The 17,464-nt window shown below is 34.3% G+C and overlaps 5 protein-coding genes across 8 annotated transcripts in view; 4 read left to right on the top strand and 1 right to left on the bottom strand.

Annotated features, from left to right (window-relative positions):
* LOC107659845 (T-complex protein 11-like protein 2) overlaps positions 1-3,826 on the top strand; it is a 10,934-nt gene extending 7,108 nt beyond the window's left edge. For both annotated transcript variants that reach the window (XM_016448920.1, XM_016448919.1), the window contains exons 7-10: positions 199-380; positions 477-658; positions 809-981; positions 2,356-3,826. In XM_016448920.1, coding sequence (XP_016304406.1) covers positions 199-380; positions 477-658; positions 809-981; positions 2,356-2,627 — 809 coding nt within the window. In that variant the 3' untranslated portion in view covers positions 2,628-3,826. The remainder of the gene's footprint in view (positions 1-198; positions 381-476; positions 659-808; positions 982-2,355) is intronic.
* Positions 3,827-4,203: 377 nt separating this feature from the next.
* LOC107659830 (uncharacterized protein C7orf73-like) lies at positions 4,204-5,362 on the top strand. Its single transcript, XM_016448887.1, has 3 exons — positions 4,204-4,343; positions 4,558-4,611; positions 4,777-5,362. The coding sequence occupies exons 1-3, from the start codon at positions 4,329-4,331 to the stop codon at positions 4,846-4,848; spliced, it is 141 nt and encodes a 46-aa protein (XP_016304373.1). The 5' UTR covers positions 4,204-4,328; the 3' UTR covers positions 4,849-5,362.
* Positions 5,363-6,156: 794 nt separating this feature from the next.
* golt1ba (golgi transport 1Ba) lies at positions 6,157-10,688 on the top strand. Of its 2 annotated transcripts, none has more exons than XM_016448886.1 (5): positions 6,157-6,241; positions 6,696-6,787; positions 7,318-7,496; positions 7,873-7,954; positions 10,059-10,688. In XM_016448886.1, exons 1-5 carry the CDS (start codon positions 6,217-6,219, stop codon positions 10,095-10,097), a joined length of 417 nt encoding a protein of 138 aa, XP_016304372.1. In that variant the 5' UTR covers positions 6,157-6,216; the 3' UTR covers positions 10,098-10,688. The 2 variants fall into 2 exon arrangements, with proteins under 2 accessions (XP_016304372.1, XP_016304371.1); XM_016448885.1 differs by lacking the exon at positions 10,059-10,688 and adding an exon at positions 9,860-9,988.
* Positions 10,689-11,628: 940 nt separating this feature from the next.
* Positions 11,629-14,027, top strand: spx (spexin hormone). 2 transcript variants are annotated; one of them, XM_016448918.1, is made up of 5 exons: positions 11,629-12,258; positions 12,500-12,580; positions 12,877-12,934; positions 13,041-13,103; positions 13,270-14,027. In XM_016448918.1, exons 1-5 carry the CDS (start codon positions 12,253-12,255, stop codon positions 13,368-13,370), a joined length of 309 nt encoding a protein of 102 aa, XP_016304404.1. In that variant the 5' UTR covers positions 11,629-12,252; the 3' UTR covers positions 13,371-14,027. The 2 variants fall into 2 exon arrangements, with proteins under 2 accessions (XP_016304404.1, XP_016304403.1); XM_016448917.1 differs by lacking the exon at positions 11,629-12,258 and having other exon boundaries at positions 12,359-12,580.
* A 90-nt stretch (positions 14,028-14,117) lies between these two features.
* The window catches only part of LOC107659841 (glycogen [starch] synthase, liver-like), a 14,059-nt gene continuing 10,712 nt past the window's right edge, over positions 14,118-17,464 (bottom strand). Inside the window, exons 12-16 of the mRNA XM_016448913.1 lie at positions 17,246-17,372; positions 17,059-17,154; positions 16,737-16,900; positions 16,127-16,207; positions 14,118-14,800 (exon numbers count right to left, since the gene is read on the bottom strand). Coding sequence (XP_016304399.1) covers positions 14,588-14,800; positions 16,127-16,207; positions 16,737-16,900; positions 17,059-17,154; positions 17,246-17,372 — 681 coding nt within the window. The 3' untranslated portion in view covers positions 14,118-14,587. The remainder of the gene's footprint in view (positions 14,801-16,126; positions 16,208-16,736; positions 16,901-17,058; positions 17,155-17,245; positions 17,373-17,464) is intronic.

The raw sequence follows: 17,464 nt of genomic DNA, 5'->3' as shown, positions 1-17,464 counted from the left end.
CTATTATATACTACTATTTTATATATATATATATATATATATATATATATATATTATTAAATTAAAACTAAATTAAATTATTTAAAACTATTTAAATTAACTATTTAAACTGTCCCATTTAAAGGGATAGTTCACCCAAAAGTATCTGGACTGCTTTGCACACCTGGGCAACCTTTAACATCATTTTAATTCACCCAGGTGCTTTGGACCACACAACTGAGTGGATCCAATCTTCAATAGAGGAGGCCACTCGAGTCATGCGAGACAAGAGCAGCGATTCTGGGCAGAGCGGCAAACCCTTACCAGGCCCCACGCTGGTGCTAAATACAGCCTACATCAGACTGCTCACCTGGGACGAGAGCAAGGGCCCATTACCTGAGGTTGGAGAACAAACACAGTTATTATCAGTCATACTGAGCATTGATATCAAATTCAAAATGCCTCTTTAAGAGTGCTTTATGATCTAACACTTGCAGACCGTGATGACGGATGAAGTGAGGTTGCAGGAGATGCAGCGGTCTCTTCAGCTCTATCAAGCAGTCGCGTCTGTTCTGCTGATAGTCTACAGCTCAATAGGAGGGGCCGTGTCAGGCCTGCCCGCTCTTGTCGAGAGACTTAAGAAGATGACAGCAGTGCTGCTGGAGGGCATGCATAGCGCGTATGTCCCGTCCCTTTCCTTCCCCTAAACTCTGCTCAGGCTTACACATGCACACGTCACACACATACTTCTACATAAACGCAATAATGAATGTCTCAATCTAAAAGATCTTGCCTGTTGGCTTTTTTTCCTCCCCCGTTTGGCTTACAGAGACTTTAATCTCACTGAAGCTCTTGGAAACGTCAGTGCTCAGATCTGCTGTGAAGTCAACAAGTCTCTGGCTGAAAGAAACTTCCCAGCTCTGCCGGCTGAACTGCAGGAAACTTTAAAGGGCCAGATTTGTGACATCACCCAGGAAAACAACCCAATACGCACTCTTGTTGGTAAGGAAAAATGTAAAGGAATATTCGAGTTCCAATCAACAGCACTTGTGACATTGCAAAAAATGATTTTCTTATAATTTTTTGCTCTGTTTACCAGTCAAAATATCTAAACAAACATAATTAATATCAAGAAACATTTATGTGAGAAGCAAAGTAGATAATAGTTTATAATATAGAAAATTATATATTATAATCATCTTTTTGCTTAAAACAAGAAAATCTGCCAGTGGAGTAAGAAAAATAAACTTGCATCAGAATTAAATGTTTTTTTTTAATGCATAAAACATAAAAATATCTGCCAATGTAGTAAGAACAATAAACTAATTTTTCCTTTGAGTAAGTTTATTTTCCTTAGCCCATTGATTTTTTTTTCTTGTTTTATGCAACTCGAGTCGCTACATTTTTAAGTAACTTAATTTAAGAATGTTTAGAAATGTAATTTGTACAAGAAAAGAAGACAAAATACTAATTAAGAAAATCTCCCCTTTTTGCAACGTAATATTACCTAAAAAATTATTTCAATCTTAAAATGGAAATAAATGGAGCCAAATTTTGGAGGATTTAAAAGCAGAAATGTGAAGCTTATAATTTTATAAAAGCAATTACCTTAATTCTTCTGTTAAAACCAGTGTATTATTTAAGCTATAAAGCTGTTTTAATTTAAAAAAATGTACGTTTTATGTTGTATTCATGGCAACTAAGTTGTAAATTTGCATATAACGGTTAATCAAGCTTTTTTTGATATATTAACAAGCATATTGTTCACATTTTGTGGCTATACTATTAAAACAGTGATATTTTTTTTATTTGATTTAATTATTATTTTTTTAAATGAAAGTGGAAATTAATTTTTGTGATAACCAACATTATGGCAACAAATGCCGTCAGAGCTGAACTTGTAATATTACCTTAAACCCTGTATCGCGTTTTAATCAAGCGGCATCCTTCCGGTCTCTCTTGTGAAACCAACACGGAAGTGACTAAAACTGCAATTCATCGACTGGCCGCTAGAGGCTGGCTCTAAAAGGGAGTCAGTTCCATAGACTCCCCATGTTAAAATGCCCAACTTTACAGCAGAAAAAAACATGTTTACAGCCTGGTACAAAAAGTGGTTTTGGTCTATATAGCTAATTTTGCCCTACATGACAACTGTGAGGGGGTTGAATTTTTTTTCAGCAACCAGCTCCCGCCTCTTTGCCCATTTTCAATTATCCGGGAGTAACGCGGGGTGACACGCTGCCAAGATGGCGACGGCTGGTTCCGCCAACTTTGAGCTTCAAAAACGCTCTTCAGAAACCTACGGGTGACGTCACGGACACTACGTCCATGTTTTTATACAGTCTATGGTTTTAATGTGCCTTTTCTGTCCCACAGAGGGAAGGGTACAGCAGTACTTTAGGGTGGTCCTTGCCTCTACCAACTCTCACAGGACGCCCCCTCCTGTACCGCCAGGCTTGGGTCTGATTCAGCCGGAGCTCATGGGGCTCGGGGTCAGTTTTGTCAACCTCGTCAACTTCAACAAAAAGGTTTACGGTCCTTTCTACGTGAGCATCCTGAAGAATCTACTTTTCATCGACATGCAAGCACCAACTCCGCAGAATGGGATCATACAGGGGCCACCCAGCAGCCCACTGGAGTCCAAATAAATCAGGATGCATCGTTCACTTGATTCGTTATCATCACCAGACATTTCACTCAATTGTTTCCAAGTGAATTATTCGATGCTTGATTTAAGGGAATCACTGCAGTACGAAGAAGACTGAAGAACAACAATGTGCTATGGTGCTTAAAATGGGAAATTATGGATTGGGGGGGGGTTGTGCTGTTTATTAAGTTACAAAGAGACAATCCTTGCCAAGTTATATTTTTAGCATCTCTCTAACTGTGGTTTTCACTTGACAGTGTTACTGCAATAGAAAAGCAGTCATTACGGACAGTATACCATGACCATGTTTAGGTGCAAGGCAGAAACTTTTCTATATTTACAGTTGTTAAAGACGTAGCCAAAATAGGCTAATATATTTACACAGATCATTTACAGACTACTGAGAATATGTTATATCCATTTAGAGATACCCATGTTGTTTCCCATGCCCATTTTCTAGATCATAAAACAAGTTTATTGGAGCATATTGAAATCCATCATCGACAAAGTTAAATTATACTATACACATTATTTTGAAAGTATTGTATTACAAATATTAACTGTGTTTATACTTGAAAAAAGGTCTGAATTTCTTATTCTGCATAATTTGAAATGGAAGAAACTTGAAATTATATAAAGAGTCAGAGATATACAGAGATATATAAAGAATCAAGAACTCTGAGAAGATCAAATTGAACAATATTGTTAAATTAATTTGAATTTTTTTGGTCCTGGTAGTGTTCTTTTATACAGTTACGACTGCATGATCATTTGTTGTCCTTTTTTATCCTTTAGACATCAACATCTGGGTTAGTTTTGTATGCTGTTTGTATCATTGTGCTTTGGTTACAGGCATGTTGTTTTATTACTGTTGTATTTGAAATTTAAGGCGATTCTCTTATATAATATTTGTGCTCTTATTCAGTTATGTTAATTGTTTTAACTATAACCTAACCACATAGATCAAGACCCTTGTTTGGCTGGTGACACACGCATAAACACACATGATTTTTGCCGTTGTGACAAGCGAATGAATGACATCTTTGTGTGGAAAGCCATTGTTTTAACATGACAGACTTTCAACAATTTTGCAATATATGTATTGTTTGTTTTCAAGATGTAAGAAGAACCCTTGTAAGAACAACAAAATATATGTAGTGTGACAAGCACAAAAAAATAAAAAAAAATAAAAGAAAGTGTGGAAACTAGTTAATATTTCTTTTAAACCTGTTTCTGAATTCATCTGACAGCATTTAAATATTATTTTGTTACATTTTTAAAAATAATTTTATTAAAAACATTTTTTTTTTAAGTGTGGAAACTAGTTAATATTTCTTTTAAACCTGTTTCTGAATTAATCTGACAGCATTTAAATATTATTTTGTTACATTTTTAAAAATAATTTTATTAAAAACATTTTTTTTTTTAATTTAAAATCAGTTAACATTTTACTGGAAGTGGGGAAAATTATATTATAGTTAAATCACAATCTGGTATATAATTTGTTATAGCTCAATTAAACATTTTATGTGCTCTTTACTTCATAATTAAGACTCTTATTTTGCAAGAATACTACTTCCGGTGTGTTGATGTCATGCTGATGACATATGAAGCTAGTTGAAGGCTAACGCAGAGCCATACTAGATTTCGGGACCAGTGTCACTGTTATTTAGTTTCTTTTCACCATTTCAAAGCTTTAATCATGATGCAATTCATAGTAAGTACTTACATCTATTCGTGAGATTGTAAACGTGTGTTTATTCGCTTGCTAATTCACATTGTAGTAGCTAATATCTCTAAGTAACTAGCTTATCAAAGTGTTTAATTTGAGCTAAATATAAACATTTACAGCCGGATCATTTATAATATAGGAGAATGTTTCTATCTGTGATATGATTTTGCTGATCTTTGAGCATCTTTTGTCTTTCCAGCTTGGCTTCACTCTGGGGAACGTGGTTGGCATGTATCTGGCACAGAATTACGAGGTTATAAAAACTATTTATTCACATATTAACTCTGTGTCTGTCTAAAATCTTATAAACGAATTCTAATAAGACTGGACTAAATGGCATTAGTCTTGAAATAGAGAACAGCTCCATTGTTTAGTGATCATTGGCTGATATCATTTATTTGTTTATAACTTTTTCAAGGTACCCAATATTTCAAAGAAAATCGAGGCCTTTAAGAAGGACGTGGAGGCCAAGAAGAAACCCCCAGAGTGATGGACACAAGTCACGTGTGGAAATATGGCAAATTGTAATTAACTGTAGAGGGATATTTAAGAACAAGAACATAATCTAGTATGTGTTAAAGTATAAACAAAAGAGCCCTCAAGATGCACAGTATATTCCTAGTGTCAAATAGTGCCTCAAAATCAAAATTGTTTTTGAAAGTTGACGTGTTATGCATTTTGCATTGTATTCTCTCTCTCTCTCTCTCTTTTTCTAAATCAGGGTACATTTGTTTACACCTGATTTTTTTGCTGTTACATTTTGGATAATTATTCATTAATATATTTTAAAAACTCAATGGGATATTTTTTTGTCAGAAACAGCTTGCAGTGTGATGCAGTTCTTGGGTTTGCTGTATTTATGGAGAAACATATTTGCAGGGCAAATAGAAACTGCACAGAATAATCAGAGATTCGAAACAAATTACTGCAATGTTTTATAAAGGCTTCTAAATATTATGTAATAAAGTTATGAGATTATACTAATAAAATGCTTATATTAAGTTGTTGGTTGCCAATATTGTTATTCTATGTTATTTTCTAGTAATACTTATTAAATAAATGTCACACTTAAAAGTATCAAATGATAAAATTCTACACATTACATTTTTGTTAATTAAATTTACATAGAACTTAAGAAGTGCAACATTCAAATTAAAACTTTACTCTTTTCATGCTATAAAAATACTTTGCTGGATAATAATTTGTCTAAAATATACCAGAGATTCAAGGGGTTAGCATGCTGTTTAATAAAATAATGTGACACCAACTGATACATTATTCATGGAAAAATGCCAAAAACATCAACTTATCATTCTTATATGAAAGTATACATCAGAAAAAAAGATTAAAGAACGGTACAAATGTCACGAATTACATACAGACCCGTTAAAATGTTAGGTAAACCAGCGTTATACCAGCGTGTACGATGTTAAAAGTGTGCAGTTGTAAATATTGACCGGAAGATGGCGCGGTGGACACGGACGTAAACAACGTTCTCATTATTCCAAATACAACGGTTGCGCTTCTGTGTACATTTATCAAGGTTATTATGGTTAAAATTATATATGTAAACTACGACATATTACAGTAAATATGTTTTTTAAATATAGTCTAATATTTACTACAGTGACTTTTACCATGTCATCACTAGGCACGCAAAAACACATTAAATGTCTTAAACATGCGTTAGATTTTTTTTTTTTTTTTTTGCGCGAACTACTTATTCAAAATAGCAATTCTTTTAAAAATACATTAATACGAGACGCATTAGGTTTGTAAAGTTTTTCCGGAAGTCGAAGTGAGTGTTTCCGGTACGCGTGGCCGCTTCTATGACAGCTGCTGAGCGAGACGAGCCAAGATGATTTCCCTCACCGACTCCCAGAGTAAGATTAACATAACCTGTCTCACTGACAGCTCTTCCTCAGACAATGTCTAGCGTTAGTGCTTTCATCTGCAAAGCCTGTTGTCTTTATTATTTCGCCTGTCTTGAGTATTTATGTGTGTGTGGATTCATGCAGCTGCGTACAGATGTCACTCCACCAGTAATAAGTCTAGTGTAAAAGTCGTTGGAGGTGAATTACATGACAGGAAACGGACAAAATAAATGTTCTGGCTTAAAAACCGCTTTAATGTGGATGGTGAACTGCACCAGACTGATTGCATGAAGACAGAACAGTCCTATAAACATAGTTTAATGCATATGATAATCATAACAATCAATAAGAAATGATCATATTAGCAAATAATATCTAACCTTTATGTGGTATTAAATGCTAATTATATATATTGGTTTAATTTAATATTGCTTCAATTTTATGGCTTTCCTTCTCTCAACAGAAATTGGAATGGGGCTAACAGGATTTGGTGTATTTTTTCTGTTTTTTGGGATGATCCTGTTTTTCGATAAAGCTCTCCTTGCCATAGGAAATGTGAGTGTTCCCATCTTGTCATTGATATATTTGGTTATGCCTTACATATTTATAACGATATGATCATTTTAATTATACTAATCAGTAACGAATATAAACAGTGTATATATTATTTGTTTCTTATCAGAGAAATGTCTCTGTGTGTGTGAATACACACACACACACACACACAGTGTATTACATGTTTTATATATATATATATATATATATATGTAATATTCTCACTGGTTTAAAAAAACAAAATTTCATGCATGTTTGTGCTAGTTTCTGAGCAATTTCTTTCGTATAACTTTGTTGTGAATAGTATTGTTTTGCTACATTTTTACTTTTCCCATCATATTCTTCATTATGCTCCTCTAGATTTTCCTGGTATTAAGTGTTCTCTCATAATAGCTAAAATACAACATTTTTATACCATCATTTGTTATAAACTTATATTATGAGTGCACATAGACACACATAAGCACAGATCCCTCGACCCAAAGGCAGTTTCTATCTCTTACCTCTCTCTTGGTCTTCATTTGTCTCAGATCTTTTTTGTTGTGGGCCTGGCGTTTGTAATCGGGCTGGAGAGGACGTTCAGGTTCTTCTTTCAGAAGCACAAAATGAAAGCCACCAGCTTCTTCCTAGGAGGCATCTTTGTAGTGCTGATCGGATGGCCCATCATTGGAGTGATTCTAGAGTTTTATGGCTTCTTTCTATTATTCAGGTATTTTTTTTTAAGAAATGGGAAGCTCTTAACCAGGCAAATTATGCAGCTACATAACTAGTAGCTCTAGATGATGCTGATACAGATTAGCTGAAGGTGGATATAGATATTATCTACACTGATACAGATAAACTACACATTTTACAAGTAAATAAGAAAAAAGTGAAAATTAAATGAGCACTTATTTTACACTATAGTAAGTAAAATGATTATATTATTTAAAAAATAAAATGTACATTATTCTTGAAGTCTGTTGGTAGATTTTGGAACTGAAAAAAAAAAAGACTAACATTTCGGATCAATAATCTCAAAATGATCCCGGTAATTCCTAATAACAGTCTATATCTACACTCTAATGCCTTCTCTTCACGTGTAGGGGATTCTTTCCAGTGGTCGTAGGCTTCATCAGGAGAATTCCTGTGCTGGGATACTTGCTGAATCTTCCCTTTATTAGTGGGGTAAGTTTTACCCAGCAGGGTGATGAAGAGGAGAGTGTGAGGTGATCTTTTTCTCCCTCTCTTGGTTTTGTTTCCATATAAGGATCCTCTCAGATTGCAGTGAATTTAAAGGAACACTCCACTATTTTTGAAAATAGGCTCATTTTCCAACTCCCCTAGAGTTAAACAGTTGAGTTTTACCGTTTTTGAATCCATTCAGCCGATCTCCGGGTCTGGCGGTAGCACTTTTAGCTGCAGCTTAGCATAGATCATTGAATCCGATTAGACCGTTAGCATCTCGCTCAAAAATGACCAAAGAGTTTCTATATTTTTCCTATTTAAAACTTGACTCTTCTGTATCAGTGTTGGGGAAAGTTACTTTTAAAAGTAATGCATTACAATATTGCGTTACTCCATAAAAAAGTAACTAATTACGTTACTTAGTTACTTTTTATGGAAAGTAATGTGTTACGTTACTTTTGCGTTACTTTTTAAATCTGGACAGGACTTGCTTTGTTTTTAAAATAAAAAAGTTATATTTTTGGCAAATATAAAAGCCTTTTCACACCAAAATGAAATGAATAATCCTCAGGCTGAAGGGAAAGTACATTTACGTCCGCACAATTGAATGCAGAAGAAGAAATTTCAACTTATTACGCCGGAATGAGAGTATATATATATACTCTTTGGTCATTTTTGAGCGAGATGCTAACGGTCTAATCAGATTCAATTATCTATGCTAAGCTACAGCTAAAAGTGCTACCACCAGACCCGGAGATCGGCTGAATGGATTCGAAAACGGTAAACCTCAACTGATTAACTCTAGGGAAGTTGGAAAATGAGCCTATTTTCAAAAATAGTGGAGTGTTACTTTAACACGTCCTAACCAGGCATTATGCAATAAATGACTAATAACAAACATGAAAAGTGTAAATGAGCTACCAAACCATTAAACAAGCATGGTCTAATTGAATGTGATTGTGTTAACATTTACACTATCAGTGTGAACAGATAAACCGCTTATCAATATAAACGTATTACGTCATGTCTGGTTAGGACACAGTCCTATTGTAAATTCACTTCAAAAGCTTTTGCTTGCTTTAGCAGCTATGAGACTAACATGCTTTTGCACAAAATGTAATACAAATCAAAAGGGACATTTTTTAAAACAAGTTACATTTTTGTTCACATATATTCAAATATTCCAATAGCTTTGTGATGAAGTAATATTTTTCCTTAGTTTTTAAAAATACCATCTTAGTACAAGATAATTCTATTCTTAGTAGAATAGAACTGAATATCTGAAATTACACGTATTACTGTTTGAAAAAGAAATATTGTTTTTTTTTCAGTAAGGATGCGTTAATCAAAAGTGACAGTAAAGACATTTATAATATTACAATATCCTGAAATCATGTCAAATGTAATATTTTTGTGAAAAATATTTTAATAAAAATATTTAGCAGCACTGTTTTAAGCATTGGCAACAATAAGAAGTAGTAAAGTTTCTTGAGCAGCAAATCAGCATATTCGAATGATTTCTGAAGGATCATGTGACACTGAAGACTGGAGTAATGATGCTGAAAATTCAGCTTCGCCAACACAGAAATAACTTCTATTTTATAATGCATTTAAAAAAGAAAATGACTATTTTAAATTGTAATAACCTTTCACGGTATTACTGTTTTACTGTATTTTTGGTCAAATAAATGCTGCCTTGGTGAGCATAAGAGACTACTTTCAAAAACATTAAAAAAACCTTACCGAACCCAAACTTTTTGTATGGTATCAACTACATAACCTGAACTGATGATACCACTCAAATAGTGGCTAACACACATTCGGCTTTTTTGGGCACCTGTTTTCACCTCATGCAAGCGAGTGTCTTTCAACGTCTGTTTGTTGTTCTTTTAATGCCTTCCTAAGGCTGAGCGGACAGTCAGTCATCTTGGTCAGTCACTGCTAATTCTGTCTTGCATGCGAGCATGAATCATGCTGTCCTGTGTCCAGTATTTTAAGTGATAAACATGACATGAATAGGAATATATATTATTGTATTGTTATATCTATAAATGATTTTTTTTAAAGTGTCCTAATCCTTCCATACCTCTTTTTGTTTCTCCAGTATGCGGACAAAATGAGTGAAAGCAACAACATGGTGTAACAGACTCTTTTTTTACCACTTATTTATGATGGATTTTCTAAAGCTTTACCTTAAAACAGCCATGAGAAGTATAGAGGTCGTATTACCGAAGCTTTATATTCAGACGTGTTTCCATTGTAAGGACGTCTGAGTGATATTTACGTCAGTGAAAAGCAAAGTGTGCAGCGTGGAAAACAAGCCACTCCTTCGTCGGCTGGCCAAAGCAAAGCTGCGTCACAGCATCACTGCATCCCTGAACAACTGTGCCCTCATTTATAAATGCAAACTTCATCAAGAAGTTACTGGAGATCCTCCCATGAAGAATGTTTGTTTGAATGTGTAGAAGCGACTTCTGGAAGTCTGTATTCTGTTACATTAATGGCCTTGTTACACGGTTGTGTCTATAATTGTATTTTCAAGAGGGAGGAGAGCTGGATGACTCTATTATTTTTATTTTTTTCCCTATCACACCTGCTGAAACTGTGTGATATTTACACTTTATTTTAAAATTAAACTATTACTAATCAGACTGGCATATAGAGATGTTATTATTATTATTAACTTTTTTTTTTTCTGTCTTCAAAAATGGCGGGATTTCAGAATGGTTCAGCTGCCACAAACTTTTGTAAATATAAATGTAAAAACTTGAAATGAGGTCAGTGTCTTTATTCTTATTCTTATTGCTTTATTAGGTATTGACATACCATTTGGGGTTCCTCAAAAGGGGCTTTAAAAATGTTTTGTTAATAATAATAATATGGTTGTAATATTAATATACTAAAATAATTATATTTTGATATATGAATCAATTATTATTAATATTAAATTATCATCAAGAACAACTGTAATTAATGATAATAAATTAATTATATATATATATATATATATATAATTAGTGCTGTCAAACGGGGTTTGGGATGGTCTGAGCCCCCTAATTAAGGCTTGAACCTTCTCAACTGATTTCAACATTAAAACGTATAGATCTATTATTTTTTTTTCATTTTTTTACATAGTATGTATAACTAGTGCTGTCAAACGATTAATTGCGATTAATCGCATCCAAAATAAGTTTTTGTTTACATAATATGAGTGTGTACTGTTTATTATGTATATATAAATACAAACACATGCATATATATTTAAGAAAAATATGTTTATTAAATATATGTATAATATAACAATATAAATGTATATACATGTAAATTTTTTCAAAATATATACTGTATGTGTGTGTGTATTTATATATACATAATAAATAAACAGTACACACACGTAAACAAAAACTTATTTTGGATGCGTTTAATCGTTTGACAGCATGAAAAATAATATATATGAAATATTAATTTTATATATAATAAATTATGTATATTTATATATAAATAATTGATTATGATGATTACATTTTTATTCTTTATTGGTTCTTGTTGATAAAATTATTTGTCATATTAATTTTTATTAATATTAATATATTTTTTCTCTTGTGACCTAAAGAATGACAAATGGTGCCTCAAGTATATTGAGGAATGAGACAGACTTGTTTTCTTCTGTCTAGCTTTAACTCTGGCAAGATTTGTTGTTTTGTAATCTATTTCAGAGACCATTCACATTTAGGGTGTATGCTTCTTATCCATTATTATTCCCTTCTAGAAGAGACATAAATTGCAAGTAATTTGTAGGCAGAGCCCAGCAGATATTTATATATGTAGTGTCAGCAGGGAAACCCCATCATCCGCTCACTGTTCATTCATAAAAAACGATTAGCTGGTGTATTTGAGACGCTTCATTGCTGAAGGTGTAAACATATCAATACTTTCCGCCCTCTTCTTTTCATTAGTTAGCTATTAAAAGTGCACACGAATGGAAATTTCCCTTCAGCAGCTCTAAAAAGCATCCTAGCTTACAGATAGATGTAAGTGTAGCCAGCCCTGCGAGCGTGTCTTCAAACGTCATAGCAGTAAAGTAGCCTTATTATTTTTAAAGGAAGGGTTAACTAATCGCTCTGAAAGGTTCGTGGTCCGGCCCCGTTGTGAATCAATGGGACTTGACCTATAGCTGAAGACAACATTCATTCAACATTGCCCCACCCTGATGATTATAAATATCAAGGACAGACTTCACAGTCTTCACTCTTGATCTTGCCTCTGAGACTCAACAGGTAAAGAGAACGTCTGACACTATGAAAGTAAGTCCACATTCATGCTTGCGTTTGTCTCGTACACTTTTAGCAATTAACTTGTAACTAGACCGAATTTAAAAAAATAAGTTGATGTGACTACCAGGAATTTAGTCATTTTTATATTAGGAATCTTGTATTGATACTTTTGTGCATAATGTAATGAATAATATACAGTGTTACAAAAGGCTGATTGCAATGTTCTTGCACATGGGAAATGATATATTTTAACACGTCTTCACCCTTTCAGGATTTAAGGACTCTTGCGGCTTACGCTCTTGCGCTGTTACTTCTGGCAACATTTGTGTCCCATTCTTGGAGTGCACCCAAGGTATGATATAATATTATTTATTTAAACATTTACTATTTTAATTTAAACAATTCAATTAGTATTGAATAATATCATTTTTGTTTTATTTAATAAATATTTTGTTTTTATGTATATTATATATTAAACATATTAAAATATTCTATTTTTATACAACATTTTTTACTATTTTAATTGTAAAATTGTAATTATTTGCAATTTTATTCTTATTTTTTACAAATATTTTATATTTTAATTATGTTCTACATAAAACAATGCAAGTAATCTCTCTCTTTAATTTTTTTTTATATATATTAAAGGGCAGTTTTCAGCGTCGGAATTGGACGCCCCAAGCCATGTTATATCTGAAGGGCACACGTATGTTCCTGTTCTTTTTCAACCATATTTGTGTCTATAACTGCATATATGATTACTTTTGTTCCGTGCGATTTTGAATGAGTTAGTTTTTCATTGTTTATAACAGAGGGACGCCGCTTTGTGTCAGAAGACCGAAATGAAGGGGACTTGTATGACACAATACGCTTGGGTATGAATTATTTATTAAAAATCTCACAGTTTGTGACTTTTGTTATCTAAACCATTAGTTATGCTTGCTGAGACTTTACAGTGTTACTATTACATGCAAGTGTAATACTGATGGTAAGCTTGTAAATAAATATTGCTATTAATATGTAAACTGTCCTTCTCCACAGAGTCACGCAGTCAAAACACAGAAAACCTGAGCATCTCTAAAGCGGCTGCATTTCTCTTAAATGTTCTCCAGCAAGCCAGAGACGAGGGTGAGCCTTACTGAAACCAGCTCAAAGACCGCCAACAACTCACTCTTTCATCTGAATACTTCCAGTTTTGTGAGCCATGTGGAATTTAATGTTTTCAAGTTCATCCTCCGCTACAGTGATGCCCGTGTTTGACATCTCTGAAGGTTCATCACTCACTGTTCAACACTATTACAGTTAGATTTGTGTAATGTAGAGTTCTGTGTTTCTCTAGATTGTTGGACTGATCATTGAAATAACTGATAGTAAGGTATTTTTTATTTCTTTATTTCTTTCAGGCGAAATAGTGGGTTGTTTTTTCCAAGACATATCATCTTGGAAAAGAGACTATTTATGATGATTGAAATTATGTGTAATATAAAATTGACTGTACAGATTTGTTGTCCTTTTCATTTTCTCATGTTAAATCAACATGTGAATTGACTGGTCTGTAAAATACATATTTGCGAATGTGTGAACATTTTCTCAATTAATTAAACTGAATTTGCACTGATAACCGCTACTGTGAGTAAGACGTTTTAATAAAATATGGATAGGATACATATTTGCACCTTATGTGGTTGAACTTTGCTAATCACTGATATGTATATAAAGGTGTTTTTTTCTACATTTGCACAAATTATACCTCATGTGGCACTAATATGCCAAATTTAGTTTAAAACACCAAAAAGATGTGTTTAGTACCAAATTTATATTCAAAAGTCTGAGACCAATGGTGAAAATGCTATTATTATTTTTTATTAATACAGTATTTCCATGATATTGTCACTATAGCAATTTAAAATGAAAAAGTAAACAGAATTTAAAAAAATTTCTGTCTTAGTATTTGGTATGTCCCACTTTTGCTTTAATTACAGCAGCATTTGAGTTGTATGAACTCCACAAGTTCATGTCAAATCTGATGATCATGTTCTCCAGCATGATTTAAGACGCTTAAGAGCATCTTGAGCTTTGATGGAAGCAAGAATCATCTGTTCAAATGAGTCCACATGGATCAGTTATCATTAGCCAAATGGGTCTATCATTAAGTTCAAATGGGTTATTAAATCTGAGTATCATCTCAGACTTTTAAATGCCACTGTATGTTTAAGATATTTCTTCATTCATAAATTGGAGATACTTGATCAATAATCCATTCAAAAGCTGCAGTCAGACAAATATAGCACATTCTCAGAGGGTAGCGGGTGTAAATATGTCCTAGAGTCAGAACTACTGGAGCAGGAGAGTGCAGATCTTAATTCTCATTTTCCAGCGGTTGTTTGCTCTTACCCTCAGGCTCTGCACCCAGAGTGAATGGTGCCTTGATGTTCTGCCTGTCCCTCTCCGCCTCCTCCTCTTCGTCATAGGTGTCGTCATCTTCCTCATCGCTGTGGTGAGGGGTGGAGTGGAGGGAAGCCGATGGGGATGGAGGGACAGAAGCGGGTCGGGGGTAACGGAAGCCTTGTGTCTGTGCAAACAAAAAAAGATTCAGTCACTCATACTGATTCTGACATAATAGTATTCAAAAAATAAGTCAAAATGACATTGTTTATTCATTTATTCAATAAATATGCCTGCTGTATCTATGTCACGTTACATTTCTGTGTGTGTATTCTTAGTAAAGTACATGTGTAGATCAACTGTGAGTGAGTGTATGGGGATCAAAAGTTGGAATGGAAATCTTCCTGTGCAGGTAAATGTTATCCTGTCAATTAAACTGGAGAGTGAAGCTCAGCAGCAGTTCATCACTCTGGAGTGTTAGACGTCACACATGCATTCAATAACACTCGGATTAGCATGAGATGAGGTGGACACAGCAGCATTAACCTATGATGCTGACAATGATTTAATGGTATTTGAGGATTATGAATAATGTCAGATATGTGCATCCTTTAAGGCAAGGTGTATTTGAGTGATTTTTAGAAGAGTTTATTTCTATTGTCATTTTTAATTGCTGTGTACAACACCACCAATGTGGCATAAAAAAGGCCCAGAGAGATTTTTTTTTTTACTTTGCTCCAAAAAAATCAAATCCCCAAAGGCCAAAGTACACAAGCCCTTGACATGCATGTACTTTAAAATGTAATTTATTCCAGTCATGACAAAGCTGTATTTTCAGCATAATTACTCCAGTCCTCAGTGTCACATGATCCTTCAGAAATCATTCTAATATGCTGATTTGCTGCTCAAGAAACATTCCCATTGTTATCAGTGTTGAAAACAGTTGTAATGCATAATAGTTTTGCAGAAACTCTTTTTTTTCAGGATTTCTTAATGAATAGATAGAAAGTTTTTTACATATTTTAAATGTCTTAATGTCACTTTTGATCAAATGAATAAATTATAAAAGTATAAAAGTGTCCTTGCTGAATAAAAGTATGTATATGTATATATATATATATATATATATACTACCATACTGCTCAATATTTGCAGTATGCATCCATTGCACACAGAGTTTACAGAATGTACATTTTTTCTCTGGATGAAATACCCAGATGACCTACTATATATATATATAAGCATATACTTAATGTAAAATGTAATGTAATAATAGACATTTTTAATTATATATATATATATATATATATATATATTATATATATATTAAAAACATATCATACTGACCCCAAAGCTTTGTACAGTTACGGTAATGTATCTAATATAAAATGTCCTTGCCCTTTTGGGTCACATAGCTTTCATGGAGTGCAGCAGTCTAGCATGTTCTCATTGTCAATGATAGAGGAAAATGACAGTGCATTAATGTGCATCTGAGAGAGCGTGAGAGGCTTACCGGTGCGAGGTTAAGATGGTCCATTTTAAATTTACCAGGGAAGGATCTGCTGAGGGCCAAATGTCGGGCATGCATGTAGAACTAAGCAGGGAGAAACACAATTCTATTGTGACAAATCTCGGAGGGTTTGGCATGGTAATGTACATGACAATGTGTTTGGTCTTAGTGGAATAGATCTGCTACACTGCTGCGGCAGAGCAAGTAGCAAGGCTTTCTTCTGCCAACACATCCACAACATGCTGCTGTGAGCATGTAGGAAATACTGCTGCTGCACATATAACATATATGAAATAACCCCCATATATGGTAAACATTAATCACCCCGTAGCAGATCTATACAGGTGGAGCTGGGGAAGGTGGAGGGTTTCTGAAGCACGCTGCAACTGCTACAGAAAGCACTAGCCAAGTATTTGAATGTTGAGCAGCAAGCTCATTGGCTGCTGATACAAAAAGAACCAATTAGTTGCGCCATGTGACGATGTCATGTCAGATTGAGTTAGACCTATCAGACTGCGCTATCTAGAGTTTCATGACAATACTTTGGATTTCAACACCATATCAAAAGTGAATCACACCTGAATGCTCAGAGAATAGCTGAGATGACACTCACCCGTCCGAGGTATCTCCAGTCCAGCAGGTCAGAGAGTCTCTCCGTGCGGTTGCGTTGGATTATTCGCTGTCTACGTGACTGCTGGCAGAATGAAAACATGAACTGAGTCAGCTGGTTACACGACTCATCCGCAGAACGGAACCGCCGGTCCACAATGTAGATTCCTACAACACATATGCAGATCCAACAGCATAACTAGCTGTGCCAGGTATATTAATTGATTCAGTGTGTCATATCAAAGTCTAATTTAAATAAATTGATAATACAAATAAATGATTAAGCTGTGCAGACAGTTTTGGAAACCAGTATCTTATTCACTCACCATATTCAGAGGGGTCAGATACATGTTCTTCCATGAAACACCCAAACCCAGACAGGTTGGTAGTCACGCTGGGGATGCCCATGACGGTACACTCACCTGAACACATCCGATTACAGATGATGATAAAAAAAAAACTAAAAAAAACCTTTGAAATGGAGTCATATTGTGTGTGCGTTCTGTGTGAAACCTGGAGTGTAGCCCCATGGTTCATAGTAGGATGGAAACACTCCCAGATGGCAGCCGCGCACAAACTCCTCATAGTCCATGGGCAGCAAGGGGCTGGTGGAGGACAGGAACTCCGGATGGAACACAATCTGGCATAGAAGCAATTAACACATTGAGGGCATTCATAATTTATTATGAGAAATAATGAAAATAAATACAATTGTCAAATTATTAAAGGCGT

This window comes from Sinocyclocheilus anshuiensis, unplaced genomic scaffold (assembly GCF_001515605.1).
Source record: "Sinocyclocheilus anshuiensis isolate Anshui unplaced genomic scaffold, SAMN03320099.WGS_v1.1 scaffold1032, whole genome shotgun sequence".
NCBI classification, from domain to species: Eukaryota; Metazoa; Chordata; class Actinopteri; order Cypriniformes; family Cyprinidae; genus Sinocyclocheilus; species Sinocyclocheilus anshuiensis.
The sequence above is the reverse complement of the archived record's forward strand: the minus strand, read 5'-3'. Positions and strand labels throughout refer to the sequence as shown.

Excerpts from the sequence above, each read along its gene's own strand:
- LOC107659830 (XM_016448887.1), top strand. Across the intron at positions 4,612-4,776 it reads ATCTGGCACAGAATTACGAG|GTACCCAATATTTCAAAGAA; the intron begins GTTATAAAAACT and ends AACTTTTTCAAG.
- golt1ba (XM_016448885.1), top strand. The coding sequence starts at position 6,217 with ATGATTTCCCTCACCGACTCCCAGA. Across the intron at positions 7,497-7,872 it reads GGCTTCTTTCTATTATTCAG|GGGATTCTTTCCAGTGGTCG; the intron begins GTATTTTTTTTT and ends CTTCACGTGTAG. Across the intron at positions 7,955-9,859 it reads ATCTTCCCTTTATTAGTGGG|GCTGAGCGGACAGTCAGTCA; the intron begins GTAAGTTTTACC and ends TGCCTTCCTAAG.
- spx (XM_016448917.1), top strand. The coding sequence starts at position 12,467 with ATGATATATTTTAACACGTCTTCACCCTTTCAGGATTTAAGGACTCTT. Across the intron at positions 12,935-13,040 it reads GTTATATCTGAAGGGCACAC|AGGGACGCCGCTTTGTGTCA; the intron begins GTATGTTCCTGT and ends TGTTTATAACAG. Across the intron at positions 13,104-13,269 it reads GTATGACACAATACGCTTGG|AGTCACGCAGTCAAAACACA; the intron begins GTATGAATTATT and ends CCTTCTCCACAG.